Source organism: Elephantulus edwardii, unplaced genomic scaffold (assembly GCF_000299155.1).
Source record: "Elephantulus edwardii isolate Elephantulus edwardi_28Jun2011 unplaced genomic scaffold, EleEdw1.0 scaffold00077, whole genome shotgun sequence".
Classification (NCBI taxonomy): Eukaryota; Metazoa; Chordata; class Mammalia; order Macroscelidea; family Macroscelididae; genus Elephantulus; species Elephantulus edwardii.
In genome coordinates, this window is record NW_006399827.1 from 14,104,793 (window position 1) to 14,120,825 (window position 16,033).

At 48.9% G+C, this 16,033-nt stretch overlaps 1 protein-coding gene across 1 annotated transcript; it reads left to right on the forward strand.

Annotated features, from left to right (window-relative positions):
- Positions 1-4,986: 4,986 nt before the first annotated feature.
- IGFBP4 (insulin-like growth factor binding protein 4) lies at positions 4,987-15,786 on the forward strand. The gene is made up of 4 exons (XM_006889419.1): positions 4,987-5,622; positions 12,795-12,952; positions 13,777-13,911; positions 15,652-15,786. Exons 1-4 carry the CDS (start codon positions 5,274-5,276, stop codon positions 15,784-15,786), a joined length of 777 nt encoding a protein of 258 aa, XP_006889481.1. The 5' UTR covers positions 4,987-5,273.
- The last annotated feature ends 247 nt before the right edge of the window (positions 15,787-16,033 follow it).

The following is a 16,033-nucleotide window of genomic DNA, read 5'->3' on the forward strand; positions in this document are numbered from 1 at the left end:
TAATGCTGCTATGTATATATCTTTTGAAATACATACACACATATCTGTTGGACATATATTTAGTATCTAGGAATATAACTGCTGGTGTTTTTGAAGTGGTTCTACAAATTTGTTTTCTTACCAGCATTCTAAGAGAGTCCTTATTCCATATCCTTGCCAACCTCTGGTATTGTAGCTAAAGTTTTTAACAGTTTGGTGGGTGTGTAGTGGTATCCTTTTATATTTTTTATGTACGTTTAAAAAATGATATGTAACTGGAAGCCAGAACTCTTAACCCTCAAGTTATGCAACGTCTTACATCAATCTTATGATCTGGGTATTACTATAATCCCATTTCATAGATGAGGAAAGGTATACTCGGAGGTACTCTCTTTCCAGTTCTGCAAGTGACTTATCATTTCTCGGATGGAGAGGGGTCAGTCACTATCAAGGTTGGGAGATTCCCACAGATTAGGATGTCCTCTAGGTATGAGGAGGAGGAAGGCTGAGGTGGAGCAGAGGGGATGAGGGATAATGGTTGGAGTGATGATCCAGAGAACCTAGTTTTGGAATTGACGAGTCTAGAAAGAGAAGTCTGAATAAGCAGAATGCAGATTGATGCTGTGTGTGAAATCCTAGTGCTGATGGAGAAAATGAGAAGCATGGAGCTGGGGAATAAGAACCTGTGTGTGTGTGTGTGTGTGTGTGTGTGTGTGTGTGTGTACTGGGTTCTCATTGGATTTTAGCCCCTCTCTGTGGGGTTTTACAGAATCTGAGGATTCCTTTGTGGGGTCTAAGTCTAGAGCCCTTTCAAAGATCTCTCTGGGATCAGAGCTTCCTTGGTGTAGTCTCTGGATTTTCTAAGCGACGAATAGAGAACTTTAGTGGTAACTCAAGTGGTAACAAGCTGTGTAGCAATCCCAAAGACATGTGGTTTGACTCCACCAACTGCTCTGCAGGAGAAAGATGGGTAATCTTCTCCTATCTGTCTAAGAGTCAGCTGTGGGTCGGTATACAACAACAAAGGGTAGATAGCACTCTGTTGCCCACAGTTTTCTGTACAGGAACAGAGTTAAGGACTTCCAGGGAGGGAGGGGAAAGACAAAGGGTCTGCTCTGATTTCACCTCCTAATCTGGCAGGTTCAGAGACATCTTGACAAATAGGTACCCTGCTTTTTGACACATCAGGTGTCAGGAGGACGATGCAGTAAACAGTCTTTAATATCTAGCTTCTTTACTCAGAGTGTGCTCTGTGGCTCTATCTGGCAGGTTAGCCAGCATGACGCAGGGAGCCAAGTCCATAGCAGGCAGAAAATACATTTGGCACAAGTCTTGGCTCAGTCACATACTGGCTGTGTGGCCCTGGGTGAATCTCATCATCTCTATGCATAGCGATGGCAGAGCTCTCTTTCACAGTGATCAACACCATTGACTTGGCTTATCTTCTGTACAGACAGATGCCATTTAATGACAGAGAGAAGACCTGTTGGTGACAGTCTGGAAACAGGGCAGACTCTGGAGGGTGGGGAACCATGCCAGCATGGGGCTTTGGACCATGAAAATGGACATCAGAAATACTAGAGTCCCAGAATGCCAGGGCTGGAAAGGACTTTATAATTCAATATATTTCCTTCTTCATCTCTCCCCCATATTATAGATGGTAAAACTGAAGCTCAGAGATCTGAAGTAACTTGTTTTAGGTTTTCCAGTAAGCCTGCTGGCAGAGCTGGGATTAGAACCCAGGTCAGGATGGCACATGGAAGATTCTTGCTTGAAGGTCTCCTCAATCAGGAGTGTATGCCTTTGTGTAGAATGGACTGCTGTACTTTTGGGTCTCCACACTACCTTATTTAAATATCTTCCAAGGAGTTGGCATATCTCTTGGACTTGTCTCCTCTCACTAGGTTGTGAGCTCCTTGAGGGAATTCTTATACTCCTGGCAATTAGCACAAAACCTGGTTTACTCAGTGGAACGTGTCCTGTGAAAGTTAGAACTTAAGGAGACTGGTTCTTTCCAGGCCTTATAAGCTTTCTGCCTGTGACAAGATGCAGTTTTACTCTATTAACAAAGTTTTCCTGCTCTGATAGGCTTCTTTATGCCTTATACAATTTCCAATATTCACAGGTTTTACATTTACTGTTAGTTGATGAAGGTTACGTAGATGGTGGAGAGGTTTCTGGAAGGTAATCACCCTGCCTCCCTGGAATTATTTTAGACAAAAAGGGAGGGGCTGAAGAACACCAGGGGCTGAGGAGAGGTGCTAGGGTGAAGATGTGGGTCTCTGTTTCACCTGGAAATCTTTCCAGACTTCCCACACTCATCCCAGTCATATCCCTCGGTTTCTGTCTAGCCTGCTGCTTCTCTTGAATGAATCTCTTCATGTTCTACTCCTTTTACCCTTCTCAGGTTTGCCTGGGGACAAGCCTGGCTTTGGAATCAGATTCATTTTCCCTTGTTCCATTTTATTCTCACAAAGGCTTCAAGAAGTAGGCTAAATGTGAAGGATCTGTCTCCATCATAGAGACATGAGCTCCCAGGGAGCAGTGTCCAAATTCACACAATGAGTTGGTGTCAGAACTGTGTTCAGGAATGATGGGGTGAGATCAAAAAGAGCTGGAAGAAGTTTCTGAATCAGGGACAGGTTGGACTTCCCTCAAGAACCTGAGGAACCTGGCTTTGTGTCCCCTTCTTCAATGCTGAAAGGACTTGGAATTGAGGGAATCCCAGAACCTTGTCCCTTGCCCTGTGCAGTCTTGATGGCTGCCACTAGGTGCCGCCAGTTTGCAACTTTTTGATCTTGTCCCTAGAGGTTGTTTCCAGGCTAGGTCTCCCTTTATCACTTCACTTGATCAATTTGCACTTGTAGAAAGAAGTTGTTGTCGTCAGGTGCTGTGGCGTCAAGTAAAACTCAGCGAACCTATGAACAATAGATCTGAACTCTGTCCTTACTCTATGCCATTCTCACAAACTCTGACACACTTGAGCCCATTGCTGCAGTCACTGTCAATCCACCTGGTTAAGGGTCTTCCTCTCTTTCACTGATCCTCCTCCACCTTTCCACACATGATGTCCTTCTACAAGGAATAATAGCATCTTCTAGGAACATGTCCAAAGTATATGAGACAAAAGTTTGTCCTCCTTGCCTCCAAGGAGCATTCTGGCTGCAAGATATAACTGTTTATATCTGTTTTTCAAGATATAACTGTTTTGTTCTTTTGGCAGTTCATGGAATATGCAATACTCTTCTCCAATATCACAGCTCAAAGGAACTGATTCTTCTTCCTTATTCATTGTCCAGCTTTCAGATGCATAATAAGTGATGGAAAAGACCATATCTTGGATCAGGCACACCTTAGTCTTCGAATTGACATCATTGTTCTTCAGTACTTTGAAGAGGTTCTTAACAGTCGATTTGCCTGATGCGGTACATCTCCTGCTCTCCTGATTGCTGGTACCAAGGGTGGTGTTTGTGGATCCAAGTAAGATGGAATAACTGATGACTTCAGTCTTTTCTCCATCTATCACGATGTTGTGCCTTGGACCAGTGGTGAGGATTTTTGTCTTCTCAGTGTTGAGATGCAATCCATGTTGAAGGCCTTAGTCTTTGCTCTTCTGCAGCAAGCATTTCAAGTCCTTCTCACTTTTAGCAAGCAAGGTTGTGCCATCTGAATTATGCAGAAAGGAGTAGCGATGGCCTAGTGAGAGGAAGCAGGAAGGGATCACTGATCCACACCTCAGTTGCTGCCTCATAGGTTTCTAGGTTAAGTTGAGAAAATAAAAAAGACTAAAAACCCCCAAAACGGGGAAAAAAACCCCACCTCATAGGTTGCCAATTATGCCTGGATAGGCACCCTCACCCTGAAACCTGGTGCAGAACAGCAGACGCTTTTGTGGTGGTGAATGAGTAACTATCAGGAGAATCTGAAAGACTTGGTGATCAACTTTCAAAAAAACCAGCCATTGAAAACCTCTACAAGCTCGGTTCATTCTGACACACATGGGGTAACTACCAGCTGGAGTTGACCCACTGGCAACCAGTTTTGAGAGGGGAGCTGGGTCCTGGCTGCTAATGCTACTTAGGGTCTCTCTCAATCCCAGGGACACTGTGAAATATTAAAGTATGAGACCCCAGTAGGGATCCCAAAGAAGGACTGATAACCCCAGTATTAGCCCAGTAGTGACCCTGTGAATTGGAAAGAGACACACCTTTCACAAAACTCTTGACTGCCATGCGCTGGAAAATGGTCTCAACAGTTTCACACATCTAAGGAGGAATGGTGTCCCCTGGAGAGGGCAGTGAGCAACTTGAATACCGAAGGGGCATCTCCCAGAGCCAGTCTCCCACTAGAAGTGGGTCTGGCCAGGAAAGCAGGGTCTTGACAGCCTCCCCTCTGGAAGTTTGGTCCATTCCCTGTTAGGACCCAAGTGAGTCCTGAAGAGGTAGGGGCCACTTCGGGCTGGGGAGGGGGGAGCAGCAAGTGAAGAGAAATGGGAAGGTACAACTAAATCTAGTAAGGTCTTGGAGTCACCAGGCCTTAGGGTCACTGCCCCTCGTGGAGGGTCTGCATCCTTTCCCCTGTCTGCTTCGCTCGGTCTCCAAGGGTCTCCAAGCCTGGAAACACTTGAGTGGGGTGCAAAGAGCTCTCTGTTCAGAGGGACCGAATTGGCAGAGCCGAGAGTCACGACTAGGTCCTCTCATTTTTAGTGTGGGGACAGCGGGAAGTGTTGGGAAGCTGGGGAGGAATCCTCCAAGGGAGGGGAGCCCCAAAGCAGCGCTTTTGCGTCCCCCGTCTGCCTTCCCTCCCTCCGGGCCGGATCTTGGCGCCTAACAAGGCTTTTAAACTGCGCTGCTCGCTCTGGCAGGAGGGACTTTGAGATGTTGTAGTGGCTGCAGCGGCGGCGCCTGGGACTCAGGACAGCGCCCCCTCCCCCTTTCCCTCTCCCCCTCGCCCTCCCGGGCTCCCCACCTCTGGGAAGGCGCTGGGGGTGTGGCCAGGGGCCGGTATAAAGTCCGGGGGAGCCAGTCTCGGGCAGTCGCTCAGTCCCTTGCCCCCCTGCCGCTCCCGCCTGGGCCGGGCCGAGGATGCAGCGCAGCTCCTCGGCGGCCAGGCTCGCTATCCTCCGGGCCGCTTGCTAACTTCCCGAGCTCCGTTCCCGTCCGCCGGCAGGGCCGCCCCGTCTCCCCGCGCCTCCGGGTCCGGTCCTCCAGGTGCGCCAGGCGCTGCCGCTGTGTACCCCTTTGCCGCCAGCCCGCGCGCCCACATTCCCCGCCGCGCCCCGTCCTCGCCCGGCCATGCTGCCCCTCTGCCTCGTGGCCGCGCTGCTGCTGGCCGCCGGGCCCGGCCCGAGCCAGGGCGACGAAGCCATCCACTGCCCGCCCTGCACCGAGGAGAAGCTGGCGCGCTGCCGCCCCCCCGTGGGCTGCGAGGAGCTGGTGCGGGAGCCCGGCTGCGGCTGTTGCGCCACTTGCGCCCTGGGCAAGGGAATGCCCTGCGGGGTGTACACCGCCCGCTGCGGCACGGGCCTGCGCTGCTACCCGCCCCGAGGGGTGGAGAAGCCCCTGCACACGCTGATGCACGGGCAAGGCGTGTGCATGGAGCTGGCGGAGATCGAGGCCATCCAGGAAAGCCTGCAGCCCTCCGGTAAGGGCACCCCCAATCCCGCCCCACCCATGCCCAATCGAGGCTGCCTTCCTTCCTGCAGCCTTTTCTCTGTTCTAGCTGGCCCGGAAGGCCCTTTAAGACGCTGAAGCCAAGTACGTGTGAAGGGCCAGAGTAGCATGGGGCAGGCTCAGCCGAGGAAACTAGTGCTGAGTCCTCAGCAGCCTGTTGCCACCCTCAGAGAAAACTCTGCCCCCTCCTTTCATCTCATATCTACCAGGAATGCTTATTTGAGAAGAGCTAGGCCTGGCTGCTGGTGCCAGAGTGGCAAATTCAGTGACCTGGTCCAGCCAACCGCATGCAGGTCAGTGGTCTTGAGGGTGACAGGGTGACAGCCTTCCCAGTTCAGGGACTTCCCCTCACCCCCACTGTGAGTGAAACCTCAGGGGCCTGAGGAGTTATGGGCCAGCTTTTGACATTGGAGTGGGGTAGAGTGGGCTGTGCATATTAGAGGTACCTCAGAATTGCCCTATCCCAAAGCTTTATGGCAGCTCAGCTAACTATTTGAAAGTTAGTGAGAAGACAGGGGTCTCTGCCTGCGCTGGTGCACGGGTACCCCCCCCCCCCTTTCTCTTTGCAGGTGCCGTTCAAGGTGGCAAAGGACAAACCAGTCCTGGCTCCCAGCTCAGAAGTATAGGAAACTAGTACGGACATGGAATAGCAGAAAGGGGAGATGGAGGGAGATTAAGATAGAAAGAGAAGGGGAAAGAGTGTGTGTGAGAGAGAAAGAGAGCAAAGGAGCAAAACCTTAGAGCATAGAGCAATGGTAATTGTATAAACACAATGTATATGAAAGTATAAAACACAAAGTATATGTACAAAACATGATGTATATGATTATATGCAAACCAATAAAAGTAAAAAAACCGAAACCAAACCATAAACACCTACTTAGAAGACCCTTTGCCCTGGTTTCATTATGAGACTTTCTTTTCTCATTTCCCAGGGTCTCTTAGTTTCTCTTTATCATCTTCCTCTTTATTTCTTCTTTTTTTCTTATTCTTTGGTTCTTTCTTGAGTTGTTTTATAACCTCTAGTTTGATTAATAGTAATTTTGAGGTCTCTTTCCCACAATATAATCTACTAATTTTTTATTTCTCTTAACATGATTTTATTCCGTGTTTCTTTTTCTGTCACTCTACTTCTGTCACTTTACTCTCTCTGTGTCTCCGCCATTGTTCTTTTTCTCTTTCTCTGGCACTTTTGGGAGGCTCTCTTGTTGATTTCCCTTCTATATCTCCACCTCTGTTTCTTATTACCACTGGCTCTGGTTTGCTCTCTCCGTGCCTCCGTCTGTCTCTTTTCCTGGTGCTTGAAGCTTCCATTGTTGCAGTCCGGATGCTGGGACTCTGGCCCGAGCTTCCTGCCCTGCGTCCCAGACCGCTTTACTTCCTCAATCCTCTGCAGCTTGTTAGTTGAAGGATGCAGGGAAAACAGGAAGGAGGTGGACCCCAGGAGTCTAGGCCTCAGGCCTCTCTGCCCTCTTTACCCTTCCTGCCCCTGGGCAGGGAGAAGTTGGGTCAGCAGAAAACATTCTAGAAGAAATGCCAGCCTGGTATGCAGCACGTTTGAAAGTGGGGGTCTCTAGAGGAGAGTAAACAGTTATCCTGGAGCAGAACTAGTGGCAGTGGAGGGTCACTGATACCAGACCACGCTGGGAGTGAGGACCAAGTTCATTTGGTATAATGGACCACTTTACATTTGTATCTCCATTCTCCACTGACCAATGAGATCTGGCACCAGATAAAGGTGGCTGGTAGCCTCACCCTCTCTTACCAACTTTAAATGGGTCAGAAGAGTCCTAGAGGGTACCCTTTCTTATCTGACTAGATAGGTGTACCCTATCCTGTAGTGGAGGAAAATTTGATTTCTGGGGTGTTTGGAGTGCATGGCACCCGCAGTTTGTTGTTGCCCTGTGGACAATATAGACACCTAAGAATAGGGTGTTTTTAGCTCTTCTTTGGATTACAGAGCAAAGGTCTCTAACAAGCCTTCCCTTCCCTCGTTGCCTTGTCTTCCACCCATGCAGGGCTGGACGGGGAAGCATGAAAATCTGGAAGGGTCTACCTGACCTTCTCTGCCCATGCCCTCTCATGTAGTTATTGCAGGAATAGACTCTGTTACATTGCATCATGCAAAGGGCGCCCCCTAGAGCTGTGCGGCAACCTTGCAAGATCTTTTCTGAGGCAAGATGGCTAGAATTTTGCCCTGTCTACCAACCTGTCTAGCCTTCCATTGTTGATATAGGCCACTGCCCCTCCTCGGGCCAAGGCTTAGGCCCTCCTGCCCGAGGAATGGTTTGGTAAGGGTGTCAGGTTCTTTTTTCCCTTACCTTATCTTCTTGGAGCTGAGCTTCAGCAGGTGGTTTGGGGTAAGGTGGCCACTTGGCATGTCTCCTCTGTTGATGTACTATGGCCTGACCTCCTGTTTGACCCTGGGGTCAGATTTCTCCATTTATTCTCCAGATCACACCCTCCTCCACTGGTCCTTCTGTCCCCAGCATCCTGAGCCAGACAGCCAGGTTGTGGATTAACACAGCTGAGGACACCAGAGGCGAGGGGGGGATGGAAATTGTGTGTCAGAATTCCACAAATGTTGTATCAGTGGTGCTGACCCTCAACTCGTGGGATCTAGCTGGGGCAGGGGGAGTGGATACAGTGCTTAGACTGAGGAGCTCCTTAACTGTGGTCTGTCTGGGTCCCTCCAGGACAGGGTTAGATAGCATACAGGCTGGGTTAATTTTTAGTCAATGCAGCAAATATTATCTCCCCTTATTTCAATACTGGGAATCCAGTCGTGTCATGGGAACAAAGCCTTCCCAGAAATGTTGCGCCTTGGGGGAAGGGGAAAGGAGGAGCATGGCTGCTTGACGTTTTTTCTTTAGTTTTGGCAGCAAAGTTCGGATTGCTGATGCCTAAAAATAAGGATTTCCCTCCCCCCTTAAAGACAGACTGCAGAGATTAGTTTGACCTCCTTCTCCATCCATTCCACTTCAGTTTGTTGTTGTGTACCATCGAGTCGGAACCCACCCATAGCTGACCCTCTGGCGAGTTTTCAGAGACATTTAATCGCATGGGAGGAAATTGCCTATTCAGCTGGTGGCCTCAAACCGTATGCCTTCAGGATTGCAGTGCAGGGTCTTTCTTCATCTGTAAAATGGGATGATTATAGGACTTGGCCTTCAGGGTTGTGTGTCTGGCATAGAGTAAAAACTCAGTGAAAGAGAGCAGTGATGAGGATGGTGGGGCATTAAGAGGAGCTGAGAGAGGTGGATGAACTTTGGTGCTTCTTGGCTGTAACCATAGGAAAGACAGGCCTGTTTTTTTCTTATGTGACTTCTTAGTCTAAGGTCAGCAAGATGGCATTTCAGTGAACAGCGACACCCCTTGGGCCTCCCATTTAGCATGTCTTGGCTTCTCTAGTCAGAGTTCAGGGAAAAAGGAAAAGGCCTTTCCTTTCTTGCTAGGCAAGTGGGTGACCTTCCAGGCTGTGACTGAGTAGCTAGACCTATCCAACTCTCACTCTAACCTTGTGAGTTTTCTGGGGAGCAAGGACTGTGGTTAAAGAGGAATCATGAGGTGAAAGTAGGCAGCAGGAAAGAGGAAATCTTCCTTTTCTAACCAGGAATTTTTCAAAAATGGTACTAACGTTATGAAACATCTACTCTCTTTGGGCTCTTTCCCCCCCTTGCTATTTGAGTAGAGATCAGTGTTTCCCAATGGCTGACTGTCTGTTGGCCTAGCTCCAAGCAGGGGTCCCCTGGAAATGACCTGGTCTACCTTGTGAACACTACTCCCCCAGCAAACCTTTTAGAAATTGGACTTTTCAAGGTGTCAGGCCCCACTCCAACTCCTGTTCAGAGGCTTGAGAGATTAAGGTTTTCCAGGGGGCACTTACTACCTGGGTGAGCAGCATTAAATCTGAGAGGACACACACTACCTGCATGAGCATTAAACGCAAGCCTCTGGTGCATGGTTGCACTCTGATACACAAAGTTGTCTTGAGTTGGAATTGAGCACGGCGACAGCAAGCTTTTAACCAGCTTTTGAACTGTGAAGGTTAATGATTTCAAGTGACCACGATCCTCACTGTCTCTAATCCAATGGCTACAGGTGGATCCTGGGGCAGGTCCTCAGTCTGCCAGTTAAACAAGGCTGGACAAAGAAAAGTTGCAGATTAAATGGAAGAATCAATAAGTCAGGGAGCAGCGGGAACTGCAAAATCCTATCGTAGGTCTGTAAGTCCACCCAGGGTCGCTCGCCTGAGGTCACAGGGTGTGCACATGTGGGTGAGTGTGTGTTTGGACACGCGATTATCTGTATATGTTTGTGACTCTTGAGACTCAGCCTGTCTGACTGTGCTGGTATAAATAAACTTCCTCTGTAAATGCGTCCTCCTGAGAGTAAAGAAGGAGTCTTCTCTCTCAAACTACTGTGTTCTACTCTAAGCTTAGGAACTAGGAATAAAGAGACCTGACTGTAGAGAAATAAAGGGGGTGGTCAGACAAGCTGCTTGCTTACTCTTTGCAAGAAAACCCTCTGGAGCAGGTTCGAATCTGACACACATAAAGTCATCAGGAGTTGGAATAGCTTCTATGCAACTGGGAGAATGGGGTAGATGTGTATATATTATACTAATGAGAGCATAAACTGTGCTTCCAGGCTCCTGCTACGTCCACACTGCCCAGGTTTCCTCTTTAGTGGTATCCTCTAAAACAGGTTAGAAACAAAGATTTCATACTCTACTTCTAAAAACCAGGCCATGTGAATCCTGCAGACCCCAGTAGCTTGATCTCGTCATGCATGGGGGGTCTCATGAATTGGTGCCCAACTTGGTAGCAGCTGACAAGTAGAAACTAACTTAGGGGATGAATATCTCAACTATCCATGACTAGTCCCTGAAGCACTCAGGTTGGCACCGTTAGGAAGTAGAGTTGTAGGTGAGCTTCCTAGTCCAGATGATTTTATATTCTTGAGACCTGGCTCCCCTTTGGATTCTCCACCTCTGTAAGGGCAACTGTCTACCTCCTGAGGCATCCCTGTCTGCAAGGACGCTCTTCCTTACTTCTTTTTTTTTTATTTGTATTTTATTATTTTTGTGTGCGTGTACCGTCAAATCAGATCTGACTGGTACAGGAGGAGATTGTCCCTCCTTACCCGGCAGAGCATCTGGTGGATTCGAACCATGCGCCTCTGGGATTGTAGTTGCAGCTCCTTGCCACTAGGCCACCAGAGCTCCCCTTCTTCCTTACTTCTTGAACCAAAAAACATTCTGCCCATTTGTCAAGAGTGCAAATTTATCACTGTGCCTTTTTGGTCATTAATAGAAAACAAAACCAGACACAGCCAAAAAAGCCAAAGCAAACCTCTCCACGTTCAAAGAATGTCCCCATAGAGTGAGTTGCTGGACTATGGCAAACAGGCTTCTTAGTCTCCTCCAACCCTCCCAGGTAACTCAGGTGGAGCCTGTGTTCACTTCTTGGCTCAACCTGTGCTGTTCCATTTCCCCTTTCTCTCCCTTCCTCAACGCTAGCCTAAACCCCAGAAATGCTGTCCTGACCCACAAGCTTCCTAGTTTTATGCAAATCAGGAGAGTGGGGGAGTCTTTTTGACTTGAAATGCCTTTTGGAAGGGTCTCCAGGGAAGAGCTGGAATCTGAGATCTTTCTCCATCTTCTTATTGTCCTCTCGGGTCAGTCTTGAACTTGGGAAGGTCATCTGCCCCTTTTCTTGTCACCCATCTCAGCTAAGAGATCTCATTAACTTGCCTTCTCCTTGGATGACCCTCAGGAATTTGATGTCATCTGTGGACTGTCCTTTCAGAGGAGCTGCATGTCCAGAAGGAATGCTTACATCTGTCTGCTCCATTTGTTCCTTCCTTCTGATCCTTCGTTCTAAGCCAGCCCTTTACTTGTGACAAAACTTTCTTCCCAATTGTGGTGACTCAAGTTTATAAATAACCTGTGATGTGGAATCTTGACAAAGACTCTCTGAAGGTCTAGAGTTCTCCTTGCCTCATTTCTCTTTACCCACATACTTCCTCCATACCCCTGACATTTAGAGAATAAAAAGAGAAGTACCCCCCCCAACCCCCCTCCAGTTTTGGCTAGGCGGAAAAATACCATTTGACCCAGAGGCGGCTCTGGGACTGCTGCCATGCTTGGAGGAACCTGCTAACTCCTCAGGAAAAAAATCCTGACGCAAACCAGATGTAGCCTCCTGTCTGGCTGCCAACATCTGGAAAGCTGGCAGGGGCTTTGCATTCAGGCTGGAGCGAGTTGCCGAGACAGAGCATTTCAGAGGTGGCTCTGAGCTGCAGAGAGGTGTTCCAGCCTTTTGCCCTAGCTCAGCCCTGTATTTCAGTTGTGGCTTCCTGGAGGGAGGAGCTACAGTTACCATTGAGACTCCTAGATGATTTAGTTCTTTTTAGAATGTCAGATGGCCTTCCGGAGATCCCAGGGAGGAGGGTGAGGGTCCATCCTCACCACCGCCACCTCCTGCCTCCTACCTCTGAACAACCGATAAGGACTTTGAGTGGGGTCTAAGGTCTGTGGAGGGGAGACCTGGGGGGGAGGTGGAAGCGATACACTTTCATAGACCAGTGGAAACATCCTCTCCCACTTGTGCTCTTCCTTCCAGCCAATAGGGAGAGCCTCTGGGACAGATCTCACGTCACCATGAAAACTCTGATTCTGGTCATTTGGAAGAGGGTCAACAGAGCCCACAGTTGTAGGGGATCCCCTGACTGGCTCAGCCAGATGCTGAGAAGAGCAGTGAAGGAGAGGCAGGCTGAGAGAGGGGTGGTGGTGGGAGGAGCTGCATGGAGGAGGGAGGAGATCAGGAGCCAACTTCCTGCCTTAGACCTCCGTAAAGGACCCAGGGGACCCTCTTGCCATCTGGGCAGCTGCAGCTGGTGACTCATCTGAGGGATGGACTGGGTGGAGTCAGGGACAAGTCAAGAACTTCAAGAGGAACGTTCTCCTGAAGGGATCCAAGAAAGTTGGGAGATGGGGGTTGCTCTCATCACCTTCCCTCAGTGGCCTCCACTCTTCTCCAGTGCTAGGGTGTAAGCTTCCCAAGATAATGGGGCCTTGATGTTGATATAGTGCTTGACCCTTCCCTCCTACTGACCTTTCCCTGTTCGACCTTACCACAGACAAGGATGAGGGTGACCATCCCAACAACAGCTTCAGCCCTTGCAGTGCCCATGACCGCAGGTGCCTACAGAAGCACTTTGCCAAGTTGCGAGACCGGAACACCAATGGAGGCAAGATGAAAGTTATCGGGCCTGCCCGGGAAGACGTCCGGCCCGTGGTGAGGACCTCTGAGCCCTAGTGTGCATGGCCACAGGCTGCTGCGCTCACACACACCTGCATACTCCCCTGAACCTCACCAGATCCAGATACTTCAGTCAGTAGACATTCTTTGGATGCCTACCGTGTGTGAGATGCATATTGTATGTATCTTCTGGGCCCAAGGAGAGCCTTCATTTCTTTCCTGCTCATTAGTTATATTCATCAGTACTGCTGAGCCAGTTGTTAAGTATTGCAATAGTTCAGTGCCGGTTGAGAAACCACACTTGCCTTGATCCCTCTGGTATTACTTGGCCCTTTTCTTGAGTCTCTCACTCCAGACAAGCTCAGGAACTAGAGGGTAACTGGTAGCCATAGCAGGGAGACCTAGGGAACTTTCCCCCACATCTGATGAATGTCCCTTCTGAAGGACTGAGCTTGTTTCTCATCCTCGTTGCATTGGTTGCAACTCATAGTGACCTTCCACTGGGTTTCTGATGCTGTAAATTGCAGAGAGAGGAGACTACCCATCTTTCTCCCATAGAGCCCTGGTGGATTTGAGCCACGAGATAGTTGTGTCCTATGGCTTGGCCACACAACTCCTTGAGGACTGCGCTACAGCGTTCCCTGAGGCGTCTACATCTGGGATCTTATAGTTATGAAAAGTATCATTTTGTCTAACCCTCCAGCTTAGAAAGCACACTTTCCTCACCCTCTTCCACTGGGTTTCTCATGATCTTTCAGCACATGGTCCTGTCACTTCTTGCTTCTAGTTTAGCTCTGACTCTCAGGTTTGGTCTTTCCACCTCTCTCCCCGCTGCTGAATAGTTTTATCTTCTCTCCAAGCCCCAGGGTTCCTGCCAGAGTGAGTTGCACCGGGCCCTGGAGCGGCTGGCCGCTTCGCAGAGCCGCACCCATGAGGACCTCTACATCATCCCCATCCCCAACTGCGACCGAAATGGCAACTTCCACCCCAAGCAGGTGGGTCTTACTTTCCTGCTGGCCCAGCTACAGGGTCATTCCTAGCTAATCTACAGAGTGGTCCAAGATGGAGATCTTAGGGAAAGGAAGCCTCCACAATTCAAACATCTTCAAGTCCTTCCTGAGCCTCAGAACATCCCTTCCCTTTGCCTATCTCATTTTAGTGGATACTGAGCCCCAAATAAGAGGTAAATTTGGGCCCAAAGTCATGGAGTGAGTTAGTGGTGACTTAAGACTAAACCTGATTATCCTGCCTTCCCATCTAGTGCTATTTCCACTACCTCTGCCTGGACTCACGGTCTGCAGTTTAGATCTCAACACATCTGCCAATTTCTTCTCCCAACACTCATTCTACTCAGTTCCTATGAGTAATTCTCCATAGCCACTGAATGTCTGGAAATACAGGGACTAAATCATGAGAAACCAGGAAGGAAGCTTGACCTGACCCTTTCTCCAGACTGAGCAGAAAAATTGCTTAGGGCACAGTAAAGATGGAGGTGAAATCAGATCCAAGAGCTGGAGACAGGAACTTTGGGTGGATACAGAGGAAGAAGCGAGAGCATGGAGAGAACATGAAGGCAGCAATGTCCATATTTATTGGTACACTCAGTACTCTGGGCCCCGCCACATTCCCAGGAGGCCAAGATGTTCAGCAGGGTTGGCAAGCTCAAACCCTAGTTCTGGCCCTTCAAAATTGGATCCAATGGAGTCAGTATCAAGTCCTTACCCTTAGACCACTGGGGAGAATGGGGTCACTTGAAGGACACGATCTCAAAACATTGTGTGCAGGTGTTTCATTCAGAATATGGCCTGGGGAACCCTGGGCCAGATATCCTCTGCTAGATCCTCATGGCCAGAGACCCACACAGTGTACCTTTCATGCCTTACAGACAAATCTACAACCTGAATTAACATTGGGGGAGCTAGAAGGACAAAGGCTGCCTCCAGGACTTTATGTCTCCTGATAGCAGGAGAGGAGGGTAGAAGATGTTGTGCAAAGAATGGAGGAACAGAGAGGACTCCCCTAAACCAGTGATGAGCCTATCTCTAACTTCTGTCTCAACTCCAATTTATCCTTGTTTCAATTTTTATTTCAGTGAAATTTCTGACACTTAACTCAATTCCTAGACCAATTTGACCCTTGACTCAACCTTTGTACCAACTCTCATTTTGATTCCGAGATTTACTTTTTCTCACTCTTCTATCTAATCCAAATTCAAACATTAGTCCAACAGGATCAGTTGTTTTGACCTTGACCTCAGTCTTTACCCTAATTCCTTTTCTAATCTACATCCTATACCACACTCCAGTTTTAGTCATAATTCCTAGTTCAACTGTAAGACATATCCTGATCCTAACTTTCATTTGGATCCTACTTTCAACAATAATTCCATTCTTAAAGTTCCAAACCTAGTCAGAACACAGTCTTGAAATAGCTCCAACCTAAACCCTAGGCTTTCAGATGCAGATGTACCCTTAAATCCCATGGATCTATGCTTCTGCCTAGCTGGGCTGCAGAACTTTCTCAGGGCTCTTTTCCCAGAAACCCTCTGGACTTTTCCTTCTTGGCCAAGTTGTCTTTTCTCCAGCAAGCTCCAGAGACACATGGTCAGGAAGACTTGGCCTTCAGAGGTCATTTTAGAGCAACTGTCTTGGGAGCTGAACTGGGATTGGGGAAGGCTACTTGAGATCTCTCTTTTCCTACCTGGGAACTGACCCATAATACCTTTGTCTTGGCAGTGCCACCCAGCTCTGGATGGGCAGCGCGGCAAATGCTGGTGTGTGGACCGGAAGACAGGAGTGAAACTTCCGGGGGGCCTGGAGCCAAAGGGGGAGCTGGATTGCCACCAGTTGGCTGATAGTTTCCGCAAGTGAGCCCTGCCTGCAGGCAGGGAGCTCAGTGCCCCTTGTTACCCCTGTCCCCTGGGGGCTGCAGAGCTGATCCAGAACCTGGGTCTGAGTCTTGGTTCTGCCTCTAGCCCAGACATTTTTCTTTAGGGTTTATGTATGTGTGGATGTGTGTGTTCATGGGCTTGAGTGTGCCCTTGGGGTGAGCCAGAGCCAGAGGGTGTCCTCTTTGGGTTTAAGCAGCCTGAGAAGTCTGAGAGTGACAATGAGGAGC